The sequence below is a fragment of the Gavialis gangeticus genome, unplaced genomic scaffold (genome assembly GCF_001723915.1).
Source record: "Gavialis gangeticus isolate Ggan-Ray unplaced genomic scaffold, GavGan_comp1, whole genome shotgun sequence".
NCBI classification, from domain to species: Eukaryota; Metazoa; Chordata; order Crocodylia; family Gavialidae; genus Gavialis; species Gavialis gangeticus.
The window spans coordinates 69,401,277-69,413,887 of NW_017728993.1; the positions used below are offsets into that span (position 1 = coordinate 69,401,277).

General features: G+C 54.8%; 2 protein-coding genes and 1 long non-coding RNA gene across 4 annotated transcripts in view; 1 reads left to right on the forward strand and 2 right to left on the reverse strand.

The window, feature by feature from the left end:
• Window positions 1-779: 779 nt before the first annotated feature.
• On the reverse strand, window positions 780-5,163 carry LOC109287046. The gene is made up of 3 exons (XR_002094751.1): window positions 4,955-5,163; window positions 1,314-1,323; window positions 780-795 (listed from the first exon to the last, which is right to left on the reverse strand). It is a non-coding gene; the product is annotated as an uncharacterized LOC109287046 (long non-coding RNA).
• On the forward strand, window positions 1,641-10,985 carry PHGDH (phosphoglycerate dehydrogenase). 2 transcript variants are annotated; one of them, XM_019501976.1, is made up of 12 exons: window positions 1,641-1,851; window positions 3,079-3,230; window positions 4,231-4,296; window positions 5,170-5,224; window positions 5,330-5,428; window positions 5,966-6,098; window positions 6,426-6,574; window positions 7,369-7,521; window positions 8,281-8,413; window positions 8,619-8,746; window positions 9,279-9,507; window positions 10,615-10,985. In XM_019501976.1, exons 1-12 carry the CDS (start codon window positions 1,714-1,716, stop codon window positions 10,767-10,769), a joined length of 1,590 nt encoding a protein of 529 aa, XP_019357521.1. In that variant the 5' UTR covers window positions 1,641-1,713; the 3' UTR covers window positions 10,770-10,985. The 2 variants fall into 2 exon arrangements, with proteins under 2 accessions (XP_019357521.1, XP_019357522.1); XM_019501977.1 differs by having other exon boundaries at window positions 9,339-9,507.
• Window positions 10,986-12,063: 1,078 nt separating this feature from the next.
• Window positions 12,064-12,611, reverse strand: part of HMGCS2 (3-hydroxy-3-methylglutaryl-CoA synthase 2) — a 30,899-nt gene continuing 30,351 nt past the window's right edge. Inside the window, exon 10 of the mRNA XM_019501980.1 lies at window positions 12,064-12,579. The gene's annotated coding sequence lies outside the window, so the exon portion shown is untranslated. The remainder of the gene's footprint in view (window positions 12,580-12,611) is intronic.

A 12,611-nucleotide genomic window follows, 5' to 3' on the forward strand; every position in this document is an offset into this window, starting at 1 on the left:
ATGCCATGTCAGTTGCTACAGTCCAGTAAAGAAACAACATGTATTTAAACCTTGTGAATACGGCTTCTGTCCATCTGCCTGTCTATCATAACCCCTCAGTTCTCCTGTGCAGGGCCATACAGACCTCATGATCAGCAGATCTCAAAAGGGGCTTATTTTCCACAGTGGTAACCAGGCTCAACCACGACATCATGTGGTTTTTATCAGCGAGGAGGGCATTCACTGGATGGACTGCACATGTGCCCTGCCCAATTGAAAGCACATGATGCAAGATCTCCCTGCTGGCCTTGATGTCCCAAAGTGATTGAGCAGTGACTGGGACTGGTCCATCATGTGGGTCCTTATCTGGCCCGAAGGCCTATTTGCTTTGTGCAACTCACCTGCACGCGCAATGTCAGAGATGACGGATGAGTGCCTTCTTTGCTGAGTCCCCAGGGCCCCTTTCTGCCTTCACGTGGAACTTGCTTTGTCACCACAGCCAGGGGCCATGAATACACAAGTCTTTCCTGGGTATGATGGAAGGGGGAAATTATTTGGGAAAACAGGGCACCCTAATCTGCTCCTGGCCCTTTCAGCAGTGAGGCTAAGATTGGCGTGGCTATGACTTGTGAATCCTTAACCACTTGCCTTGCCTTAAAAAAGGGCCTGGCAGCAAAGTGCAGGGACAGGGCTGGTTCCTGACCTGGATGAACACTGTTGACTTCAATGCAGCTACTCCCATTTTCCCGCGATGCAGCTGGGGTTGGAATCTGTCTGCTGAGCGTTCTCCACTCCCGGGACCTGCGTTCCAGCTGCCTTGGAGAGGACCAGTGGACTCCCTGGAGCAAGTGAACTTGGAAGTGTGCAGGCTGCTTAACACTAAATCCCTGCCCAATGGGCACCCAAAAGTGTAGACTCAGGCCCTGCAAAGAGAACACCGGCCAGCTCATAGGGGGCTCTTTGCAGGACTACTTCAAAGCCCTTCCCAAACACTTGCTACCACAGCCTCCCCAGGAGGGAGAGAAGGAAGCCAAATTGCCCCCACTATCTAGACAGACAAACTGAGGCCCAGGAAGCTTGGCCAAGCGACACAGTAAGATGGCAGCAGGAAGACAAGACTGCCTGCTTGGCAAAGGGCTGCTCAGCCCCCAGCCCACAAGTTATCTCTGAGGGGAAAGGACGTCTAGCTCCAGGCACCTCTGCTTTGCTCCTCACCTGGGTTTTTGCAGCTGGGATGGGCAGGTGCAAAATCATTCTAATGGGGGGCAGAATCATTTCTGCTGGTCCCTGCTTTGCTTTGCTAAGAGAGAGGGGAGAACAAGGCACCACAGAACAGGCTGCCCCCTTGCTCTGGGGCAGGAGGGAGCCTGCTTTCAAGGGCTCCTTCCACAGCAGCTTTGTCCCACTGCTCCCCTACCCACAGCTGCAGCCTCAGGGAAGCCCCACCAGCCTGGATCTGCCCCCTGGCAGATCAAGCCAATTCTTTGTTCAGGGGAAGAAAAAGTTTTTTTGGTGATGGGAAAGTTACAAAGACAGAGCAGCGGGGAGGAGGAGGGAGAAGGCGGGGGAAGGAGGTGGGATTATGGAAATCTGAGAAGCTTTGATCCAATGAAAGGAAAGAGCGAGGAAAAAATGCCAAGTCTGCAGTCCTTTTAGCTCACGCCGGCTGCAAAACACAGCCTCTTTGCATGGTGTAGCTCTGCACAGAGGCAGGCAGCGCAGCCCCCGCCTGCAATGGCCCTGGCAAAGCTAAGTAACGTGCTGATCAGCGATAGCCTGGACCCCTGCTGCAGGGAGATCCTGCAAGCTGGAGGCCTCCAGGTCCTGGAGAAGCCAAACCTCAGCAAAGAGGAGCTCCTGACACAGGTCAAGGTGAGGTGCCCCCAGAAGCAAGGATGCCAAGGGGTGATGCAGACCCTGGGCTGCTGTAGCAGGCAGCAGCTCTGGGGCACCACAGGTGGGTGCTGAGGGACCTAGAAAGCACTCTTTTCCTACTGTGCAGTGATGCTGGGTGCCAGCGGGGCAGGGGCATCTGGCTGTTCCTGGGTGCCAGCCAGCGCTCCATCAGCCCACTGTACAAAGGCACTAGCACCGGGCAGTCCAGCAAGTCCTGGCTGTACTCCAGCACCAGTTCCCAGGCTGCTGAGCTGGCTGCGGGGAGAAGGGGGCCCAGCTGCACATGCCGGGTCCAGTCCCCGCCTCCCGTCTGATGCAAGAGGCTGGTTGTTTTCACTCATCTGTGAATCAAAGCCCATGTACCTCCCTCAGGGGGAACAGAAGGCAGGCTCTGAGCAGCTCCTTGTGCAATTGCTCAAAGCTTGGGTTGAAAAAGGTAAACCTTGTTCCTCTGTTGCTTCATGTCCTCAGACATGCTACATGGGATGGGATTCCTCATAAAACCCGGCATTGTACAAGTCCAAATCCTAGGTGATCTATAGGGTTGCTGCTTGGGGTGGGATTCAGTGCCATGCTGCTGGGCTCCAGGTGCACTTCAAGGACCTGCTGCCTGGGGAGAGCACTTACTGGGGAGCCGGGGAGAGCGGCCCCAGGGAAGAGCTGGGACTCCAGTTATGGGGAGAGAGGGGGTGATCATAAGATAGGAGAACCTGGGGCTCCTACCTCCAGAAAAGGGCCAAAGATCCCCAACCAGCCTATGGGTGATGGGGGCAGGGAGGAGCATCCCTGCCCAACTGCCTGGAGCAGAGAGACCCAGTGGATGGTCTGGGAGGACTGGAAATAAGGCACACATGCTAAGAAGTGATCATGGGAGCACCTCACCTGGGGCCAGATGTGAGGGGTATCCACACCTGACCTCTCTTCGCTGAGCTTGGGTGTCCTTTCTCATACCCTCTAGCTGCACCGCAAGCACCAGGCTGGATGCAGCAATCCCCAGGCGAGGTGCTCTGGTTTATGCGATGCTACTGGTCCATTTTGGTGACCAAGACAGCCTGATAAGGCCTTTGAGTGCACGTGAGGAGTGGCGGGTAATGGGAGCGAAAAGGTTGGGAGACATTTAGGTCCTGGAGCAAAGCTGTGGGTTGTGGACATCTTCTGCATCTCTGCCCACCTTCCTCTTACTTCTTCCCCTGGTCCCTGCAGGACTGTGATGTGCTCATTGTCCGCTCAGCGACCAAGGTGACCACGGACATCATCCATGCAGCTGAGAGGCTGCAAGTCATTGGCAGGGCTGGCACTGGAGTTGACAATGTGGATGTGGAGGCAGCGACAAGGAAGGGCATCCTGGTGATGAAGTAAGAGCACAGTTCAGGCTGGGGCAAAACAGCCTTGGCCTGCCTGAGGCACAGGATGACTAGACCACAGTGGGGTGGACTGTACTGAGCTGGGGAGTGAGGGGGAAAGGAAGGGCAGAGTTGAGACTGGTGGCTTGCATGTAGGGCCAGTGTACATACAGTTGCCACACGTGCACATGAGGGGGAGCCTCTGTGTGCCTGGGGCACCTGTGCCACCCACCTACAGGTACCTGGGGGCATAGACAATTCCCTGCCCATCAGTATAGGAAAGGGCCAAGGGAAGAAACAGGGAGTGGCCTGTTCCCTTAGGAATCCTGTTCTCTGAGCTGGCAGAGTCATCTTGGCTGGGCTCCCTGGATCAGGAGGGGTCTATGGGAGGGTGAGCAGGGCTCTGTTCAGCCTAGAGCTGACCCAGAAATGTGCCTGAATCTGACACAAAACTCAGAGGTTAGATCCAGCCCTTGGACTAAGCCCAGTGGGTCTGAGAGGCATTCACCAGGTAAGGGCCTCCATAGGACTCCCAGCTGGGCCAAGAAAATCTGAGCCACATGAGGAGGGAATGAGACTGGCTGGGGAAATATGCGGGAGAGACATGCCAAACCAGCCAGGCAGCAGTGGGGAGAGTTTGGGGGCAGCAATGCTGGAAGAGGCCAAGAAGGCACAGCAGCAGCAGCAAGATCAAAGACTGCAGCCTGCAGGACAGTGGAAAGAGCCAGCACAGCAGTGGCCAGTGTCCCCAGGTCCCTGGTGTCATGACTCTCATGGCGCACATACCCCTGCCTGGCTGGTTCTAGGCTGACTATGCTTCCAGGACATTCAGTTCTGGCCAGTGCTGGCAATTAGCCCCAAAGCCAAATAGCTCCATAGCACAATGCCATCCCAGCTACTGGCACTCTGCACAGGGCAGAGAAGTCCCCCTTCTAGAGGCCAGGCTAGAGCAGACAGGACCCTCCTCACCAGCCAGCCATGCTAACCCCAGTGTGTTCTGCCCATTCCTCAGCACACCCGCCGGGAACAGCCTCAGTGCAGCAGAACTCACTTGTGGGATGATCATGAGTTTGGCCAGGTGAGCTCATCCACTGTCTTGGGGTGGGATGGGGGCAAGAGAAGCTGGGTGCCTGGCCACTGCCCCGCTGTCAATCACTACTAAAGGGCTGCCCAGCCAGGGACCTCGGAGACAAAGTGCAGCTGCAGTCCCCAAGTGTATCCCCCCTCCATGCTATGCACTGCCTGGCTCAGCTGCACACTGCCCCCAGAACCCACCAGTACCCACTTTCACTCTCGTAAGTCCATCTACACCCCACCCCAGCCACTGGCCTGCAGCCTAGGGTAACCAGCTCCCAAGCACAGTCATGACTCCTGGCTCCTCATCTTCTGCACTGCCTCAAAGGCCTGCTCCCCCCAACACAAAGACCTGATTCCCAAGCACCTGGCACAGCACTCAGCATCCACCGGTGCCCCTCCCACAATGGGCAAACCTGGGCTATAGCCTCTAAGCTCTCTGCCATCAGCCATGCATGACAGTATGAGAACCTGTCTGCTGCCCTTCCACAGAACTGCTCCCAAACACTGCACTGACCCCCTACCCCAGAACTCATCTCTGTGCCCACTGCCACTGACTCCATGGCTCTGCATATGATGCCCAGTCCACCCACCACATCCAGATCCTGCCTAGAGCCCTGGGTACCAGGCTGACCTCCCTTGGCACTATCACAAACACTGACTTCCAGCTGCAGCCTCCTCCCATAGCTGTGCACCGGCTAAGGCACCAAGGAGGAGAGAAAATCACAGCGCCATAGACCTGCAAGGCACCACCCAGCCACCACTGTGTGTATACCCTCCACCCAAATGCCTGAGGACACAGACATATGAGGAAAACCTGCATGCAACTGGAAATATCCCTGGCACATGTTGAATCAGACCAAATTTATTATTTCAGGCAAATCCCCCAAGCAGCTGCCTCAATGAAAGGGGGCAAGTGGGACCGCAAGAAGGTAAGAGGCTGGTGCCACCCCTGTGGCAGCACAGGGCACAGGACACTGAGAGGGGTATCTACCCTGTAGCAAGTGGCTAACTGCCCTGTTTGCCTTCTGCCCTAGTTCATGGGAATGGAGCTTCAGGGGAAGATCCTGGGCATCCTGGGGCTGGGCAGGATTGGCCGGGAAGTGGCCACCAGGATGCAGTCCTTTGGGATGAAGGTAAGGAGCCACCTGCCTCAACTGCAATCCAGAAATGGGAAGGGCCCAGCTGCCAAATGGCCCCTTAGGGCAGATGAACAGAGTCTGCTTCCTGGAGTGGGAAGAGGGAGAACAAGCTGCCCTTGCCCCTACAAACATACGGGGGAGGGGGGAGGAAGGATTCAATGACCCCAGCAGTCAGGGGAATGGCTCCATGAGGGTTAATGCACTTGGCCTAGCACCTGCTGGTTCTGGAGAGGAACATCCCAGAGATGCATGGTGCACAGTAGGTGACAGGGCTCCCCCATGGCCAGGGAGCAGGCTCCACAGGTGTGACTGTCTGGGACTCCAGCTGCATCTCTGGGAAGCCCCAGCAGAGCCTCTGCCCCCTCAGCTCAGCAGGGTGGGAGCAGACAAAGTTCCCCACCATGAGCACTTGACCTGACAAACAGGGCTGCTTAGCACTGGGTTGGAGCTACCTGCTGGCACCTGTTATACCCTGGGAGGGCCAAGGTGGCTGAAGCGGCTACCTGAGTGAGTGGCTGCGTCTGTGCTTAGACCATAGGGTACGATCCCATCATCCTGCCTGAGGAGTCAGCCACCTTTGGAGTCCAGCAGCTGCCCCTGGAGCAGATCTGGCCCCTGTGTGACTTCATCACGGTGCACACACCACTCCTGCCCTCCACCACAGGTAAGGATAGCCTCTGCACAGCGCTGCGGAAGCTCTGCTGCCCACTGCAGCAGCCTGTCCACTCTGAGCTAAGCAGGGGTAGGGGCTGAAGGGGAGGTAGTCCAGGGCTTAGGCTCAGGATGGGGAAGGCTTCCAGTAGGTTCCCTTAGGCCTCTTTGTTAACTTTTTGGATCAGGGCCTGGCTGCTCAGCGGTATCTTCTGCCCTGTTTCAGCTGGGATTCCCAAGTGGGTAGGAGAAGGTGAGCACAGGGAAAGGGAGAAGGCAGTGCAGCTGGGAAGGGGACTGAGTAGATGAACTCCATTGCAGATGCCCTGTCTCCACACAGGGCTGCTGAACGACAGCACCTTTGCCAAGTGCCGGCGGGGAGTGCAGGTGGTGAACTGTGCCCGGGGGGGCATCGTGGACGAGGGGGCACTGCTCCGGGCGCTGCAGTCTGGCCAGTGTGCAGGGGCTGCCCTAGACGTGTTCACACAGGTGGGTGAGTAGGGAATGGGCAGCAAAGAGCCTCAAAGCTTCTAGTCCCATGAAACAGTTGTCCTCATCACTCACTGGGGGCAGTGGGTGGGGAAGCCTCTGGCCCTTCATCCTGGCTGTGCCCAGCATCATGAGACCATGATGTGAATCTTCCCATTCCCCATGCCCAGCCTGGAGCCATTGTCCTGTCTCTTTGGTTGCTGTATCATGCAGGAAAGGTAGCCCCTTATTTCTAGAGGTGGTGGTGGCTTTAGCTTAGGCCAGTGGAGCCTCAGCTTCACATTGACAAAGTACAACCCTTGTTTCCCTGCATTACTTCTGGGCAAACATTGCAAAGCTCTCAGGCCTGAGGTGCAGGCCCATAAAAATAGCTGGCAGGACTCCTCAACTTTCACCTTAACTCTGCCCTTCATGGGGGGGAGCCAAGATGTTCCAACTCTCTGCTGGACCTTGCCACGTCCCAACTAGGTTCCCCCTTACCCCATCTCCTCTTGCTGGGTGTGGGAGGATGACTACGCTTCCCCTCCTTTCTCCCAGCTTCAGCTGTGGCTCCCCTAGCAATAGCCATTCTTGGGCCTCAGGAATGGTAAGGAACCCCAGCTGGCATTATGACCTCTGGAGCAATAGGAGGGCACCACTAACTAACACCCCCAAGGCCTGAGGTGTATGGAGATACTGCCTGAGTCTCCTAAAGGCAGGCGGTGTTGGGCAGCAGTCACACCTTAAATAGGCCTCCCTCCAGGGAACAGGGTAGGCCTATTTAAGGGGTGACTCATGGAACTACCTGTCTGCAGGAGCCGCCGCGGGACCGTGACTTGGTGAATCACCCCAATGTGATCTGCTGCCCACACCTGGGTGCCAGCACCCGGGAAGCACAACGCCGGTGTGGCAAAGAGATCGCCCTGCAGATAGTGGACCTGTCCAAAGGGAAGGCACTGGCTGGCACGGTGAGTCCCCCACCAAGGAGCAATACCAGCCAGGGAAACTGAGTGAGCTGGTTCTGCTGCTGCCCTCTCCCCACTCGGTCAGCAGGACTGGGAGAGGAAGAGCAATTGAAAGTAGAAGCCACTGGCAGAGCTGTCTGGAGGACGTGGCCTGCCCTTCCCCCACAAGCTCCTAGAGAGCGGATGCCACTGATGTCACACGCTGAGGTTGCCAGTCAAAGAGTGACATCACGTGTCAGAGTACGTGAGTGGGCCCAGCCAAGGGCACCTCAGAGACACAGTGGCCGTGTGTCCGGAGTACCTGACTGGCTTCTAGTCCCAGTGCAGCCACTGGATCACCCTAAATGGGTGATTCTCCACCAGGGTGCTGCAGCACCCTGAGGTGCTGCGACAGCCTTTCAAGGGTGCTGTGGGAGAAAAGACATGAGGAGATAAGTGCAGGCTCTTTCCTGCTGGCTGCTGCTCCTCTTTCCAGCCTCTTTCCAAGCAGGTAATCACTATAATAAACTAGTTTTCGAAATGGGGTGCTGCTCCCTCCACAAAAGTTATGAGGGGCTGCCTTGAATACAGAAAGGCTGAGAACCATCATCCTAGATGAGTCTTTGCCTTGATTTCCCCAACTGTAAAATGGGGATAAGTCTCCTGAGCCTTCTTTTCAAACCATTTTGAGTTCCAAGGCTACAAGAGCTGGATATTAGCAACATGATACAACCCCTCCTGCCCACCCCCATATCCAAACCCATCATCAATTCCTCCCCACAGGTGAATGGCCAGGCTCTCAGCAGTGCCTTCGCTCCTCAGACCAAACCCTGGATCACCCTGGCTAAAGCCCTGGGCCTGCTGCTACATACCATGGTCAAGCAGGTGAATGGCAGCATACAGGTCTCTACACTAGGTGAGCTCCAAGGGTGCTAGGACAGGGAGACTCCTGACTCCCAGGTTGGGGATTTGGCTTGGTTTGGCTTTGGGGAGTGCAAAGAAGCCCTGAGAGAAGCCTTGCCTAGTGCTTGAGGGATGGGGCACACATTGATGGGGGGGTGCTTTTCTAGCTCTGCCACCTGATTCAATTTAACTCCCCTGGGATTCACTCTGCCCCCTAGGAGAGCCCTTGCAAAATGCTGGAAACTACCTGACCCCAGCTGTGGTGACTGGTCTGCTGGCAGGAGCAGAACAGAAGGATGTGAACCTGGTGAATGGGCTGCTGCTGGCACAGGAGGCTGGGCTCAAGGTAGGTGCCCCCCATGGCGGTCCAGGGGAACCAGGAGCATTGCAGAACCAGGAGCCTGAGCCTGGTGATATCCTCTCATCCTGGGTGACTCAGATGAGCTCATCTGGCCTGGGGCAAAGCCTTGCACCCCTCCCCCAGCAAGACAAATACCTAACACACCAGGCCTTCCCTGTGGAGTGTGCAGGGTGGATCGCCCTAGTGAAAAGTCCCTTTTGCTGGACACAGACCATGTCTATCACAGATACTGGGCTCTCTACTGGTATGAAGCCTCAGCTGGGTATAATGTTCAAGAAGGACACATCAACCTTGGCTCGAAGAGAGCTGGGTTCAATTCCATGTCTGCCAGTGATTCTCCATATCACCTCAGTCAAGTTACTTAATATCTGTGTCCCTCATTTTCTCTGTTTTGTACAATGGACATAATTACCTCAAGGGAAGGGTGAGGACGAGTGACTGAATATAGTGGTCACATGTGAGACCCACATACCTTAGCTTTTGGCATCCAAACACTGAGCTGCCATCTGTCTTCCAGGTTACTTCTGTGCACAGCAACAAGGTGCCGGAGATAAACAGCGACACTGGCCTCCTTGAAGTCGCCTTGCTGGGATCACCCTGCAGAGCAGTGGGCTCTGTCCAGGGCAGCACTCCTGTCCTACAGGAGCTCAACGGAGCCACCTTCAAGCAGCTGGTTCCTCTTGCTGGCACCTTGTTGATCTACAGAGCCAAGGCTTCCAACCCCAGCACACTGTCAGCAGTGATCGGTGAGGAAAGGACCCCTGGAGGGCCAGAAGGCTCCGAGTGTCATGTCTGGCTGAGTGAGGCAGGGCTGAGTTCCCACCTTGGCTGCTTCTTTTTCTAGCCCCACCTCAGATCATCCCTGGGGTTGTTGCCCGGAGCTGTGGCCTGCCTCACCACCCTCCATGCCACATTAGCACTTGTTGCAGCACAAGTCCCAGCAGGATAAAATCATTGTACATGCACTGTCAGGGCTGGGCATGTAGCTGGGTGCCATGTGTGGGCAGAGTGGTGTTGTCACCCTGGGCCTGTGCTGAGCATGTCCTGTCCTATTCACTTGCACAGGAATGCTGGGGAAGGCTGAGGCACAGCTGCAGCTCTGGAAGAGGACTGGGTTAATAAAGCAGCTGGGCTGTGGGCTCTGATAGGGCTGGAATCAGTCAAGCTGCAGGTAGCACTATATGAGGGGCTGGCCTCAGTGCTCATGAGCATGGTTCACACAAGGCCTCCATTCTTCATCCTGTAAAGAATGCCTTACAGGTGGAAGCTAATGCCTTGCAGGATGTGAGGCCACGGCTAGCCAGTGCACCAGGAGAGCACCTACCCCTGCTAAAATTATACGCTAGGGTGTCCTCATAGAGGGAGGAGGGGCCTGTGAGGAGAGGGTGCAGTATGAGGAAGGGGAGGGAACTGGTGGGGAGGAGAAGGGCTAAGTGTGTAGCTCCAGAGAAGGGGGAAGTTTATGGCCAGGGTGGATCTGGGAAGATATTTGGAGCACATGCCCATGGCAGACAAATGATGCAGCAGATGCATGAGCCTCTCAGAGAGACCCCCAAAAGTTGTCCTACACAGCACAGGACAGCCAGGCTGCCTGAAAGTCTCAGGCCTTCCAGAGGAACTTCATGGAAAGGCCTGAAGGCTGCAGGCTCTGCCACAAATCATACCTGGGGTTGCCCAGAGCTGGGGCCTGCCTCACCAGCCTCCATCGTGTGTTCTCACTTGTTATAGTGCAAGCCCCGGCAGGATAGGATCAATGTGGCAGGGCCAGGCATGGAGCTGGGTGCTGTGTGTGGGCAATGCTGCTGTCACCCTGGGCCTGTGCTGAAAGTATCCCTTCCTATTCCTTTGCTCAGAGCTGCTGGGGAAGGCTGGGGTACAGCTGCAGTCCTACCAGAGCTCCAGTGCCATGGGGGGAGAAGAGTGGAGCATCGTGGGCCTCTCTTCTGCACTGCAGAACCTCAGCGAACTGAAGCAGCATGTGACAGAGGCCTTTCAGCTCACCGTATAACCCATGGCCATCAGAGTCTCTGCAGTGAACCCTCCGCGGATGCACGAGGGAGGGAAATCCCCCACCAGAACCGGCTGAGAGTTTGAGAATCGTGTATGACCCCCTCCCCAGTCTGCTGCAATGAGAGCCACACCGCGGGGAGCTCACAGGCTGGGTGGGCCATTTTCACTGTAGTTTGGAAATAACCACTGCCAATAAAGGGTTTGGGAGGAGAAAACATGCGAGTGTCCTGTGTTCAGTCTCCCACAGCTACCCTGGTGCCCAGGCACCCACAAACAGGGAGGGGGCTTCTTAATTATTCCCCACACTGAAGAAAGCTTCCTAACCTGGCTCCAGCCCGTTGAATCCAAGTGTTTAGGGGCATGGATGGGCTTTGAGACACTAGGGAGTCTAGCTTCAAGGGGAAGATCATCTCTGTGTGAAGACACAGATCTCTTATTGCTTGCTACCACAGTGATTTCAGAGGGGCAGGAGGGAATGTGGAGCATCTCTCCCAAAGACTCGGTGTGAGGCTGGAGGTGTGGACCGGAGAGGAGAACGATCATGAGGGTAGGACCAGATAACTTTGTGAGGTCACTTCCAGCCCTACTTTCCTATGACCCTGCTTGCTAGAAAGCGAGATTCCCCAGAATCGCATCTACACTACCACATGCCTACTCTAGACAGTCTAGTAGGCAGCTCACAGTAGCCACATATGATAGCACGTCCAATAAAACCCTTTTTGAGCTGCTTATGCAGTAGGTATCTGCCAGAAGGGAGCTGAGGAGAGGTGGCCAAGGGAGAAGTGCTTTGTACTACCCAAGCTTCAAATCCCTCCCTTCTAGTATGGCCCACAGCCTCACCAGTCAAAAAAAAAAGACCAGATGCTTTGCAAGGAGGATCAGCAGCACCTCTGCCTAACCCACACCGGGGTACAGCGCAGCAGATATTCCTTAGGTCAAAGCCACACTACTAATTTCCTTCAACAGCAGGTTGCCTTTAGGTCTGAATGGGCACATCTAAATGAGATCCTACATTGCCGTAGCAATGAGCTACAGTGATGCAGCTTGTCGCTATGGTGATGTAGTGTATGTAGTCAAGCACTAACTGATGCTGCTAGTGTGCAGTAGGGTCAGAAACAACCTATGCACTGCCAGGATCACACAGTATCGACAGGTACTGCGCAGTCGGGTACATGTAGACACGTCCAGTGAGAATGATAAACAAGGCCTAAAGACTGTTGACCAAAGTGGATAAAAATCCAAATAGTAGCATATGCCACAGAGATGATTACAAAAACTGAGAGAAAGAGAGATTCTGCTCATTGATTCTCCTTGATTCTCTGATATGCTCCTGTTTGCAGCAGAAGTGTCCCAGATTTACTTTCAGGACCAAGAGGTATTTCAGGAGAGCTGAGCTTGGTCTCATCAGCCATGTTTAAGGCAGGGAAGGGTGTTTGGGTAGAAAAAAGGGTATTATTGCCATTTGAAAAATATTATTTGGGCTTCTATCCCAAGGGAGATGACATCATAGAGTGATTGGACCTTCCAGAAGAGATTTGGCACAGAGCATCCTTGCACCTCAAGCCCATGTTTTGCTGGGCTTTAGCCAATTCAACTATAAATATTTATTTTATTACTCTAGCATCTAGTATGGGACAAGGGCCCTGTTGTGCTAGGCACTGTACTAACAAAAAAGAGAATGCAGGCCACCTGAAAACCTACATGAGGGCATGTGCAACAGAATATACTCAAGTTTGGAAGGTTACTTGCAAGAAGAAACTTTTTTTTTCTTTAAAGTTTTTTCTTTAAAGTTTCTGCATCCTCACACCCTAAAAAAAAAAGAAAGTGTGGGGGGGGGGGG

Bases quoted from the DNA above. Each gene is read 5' to 3' on its own strand.
- PHGDH (XM_019501976.1), top strand. From the start codon at position 1,714: ATGGCCCTGGCAAAGCTAAGTAACGTGCTGATCAGCGATAGCCTGGAC. The intron at 8,414-8,618 runs GTGAGCTCCAAG...TCTGCCCCCTAG, and splicing joins CATACAGGTCTCTACACTAG to GAGAGCCCTTGCAAAATGCT. The intron at 9,508-10,614 runs GTGAGGAAAGGA...TCCTTTGCTCAG, and splicing joins CACACTGTCAGCAGTGATCG to AGCTGCTGGGGAAGGCTGGG.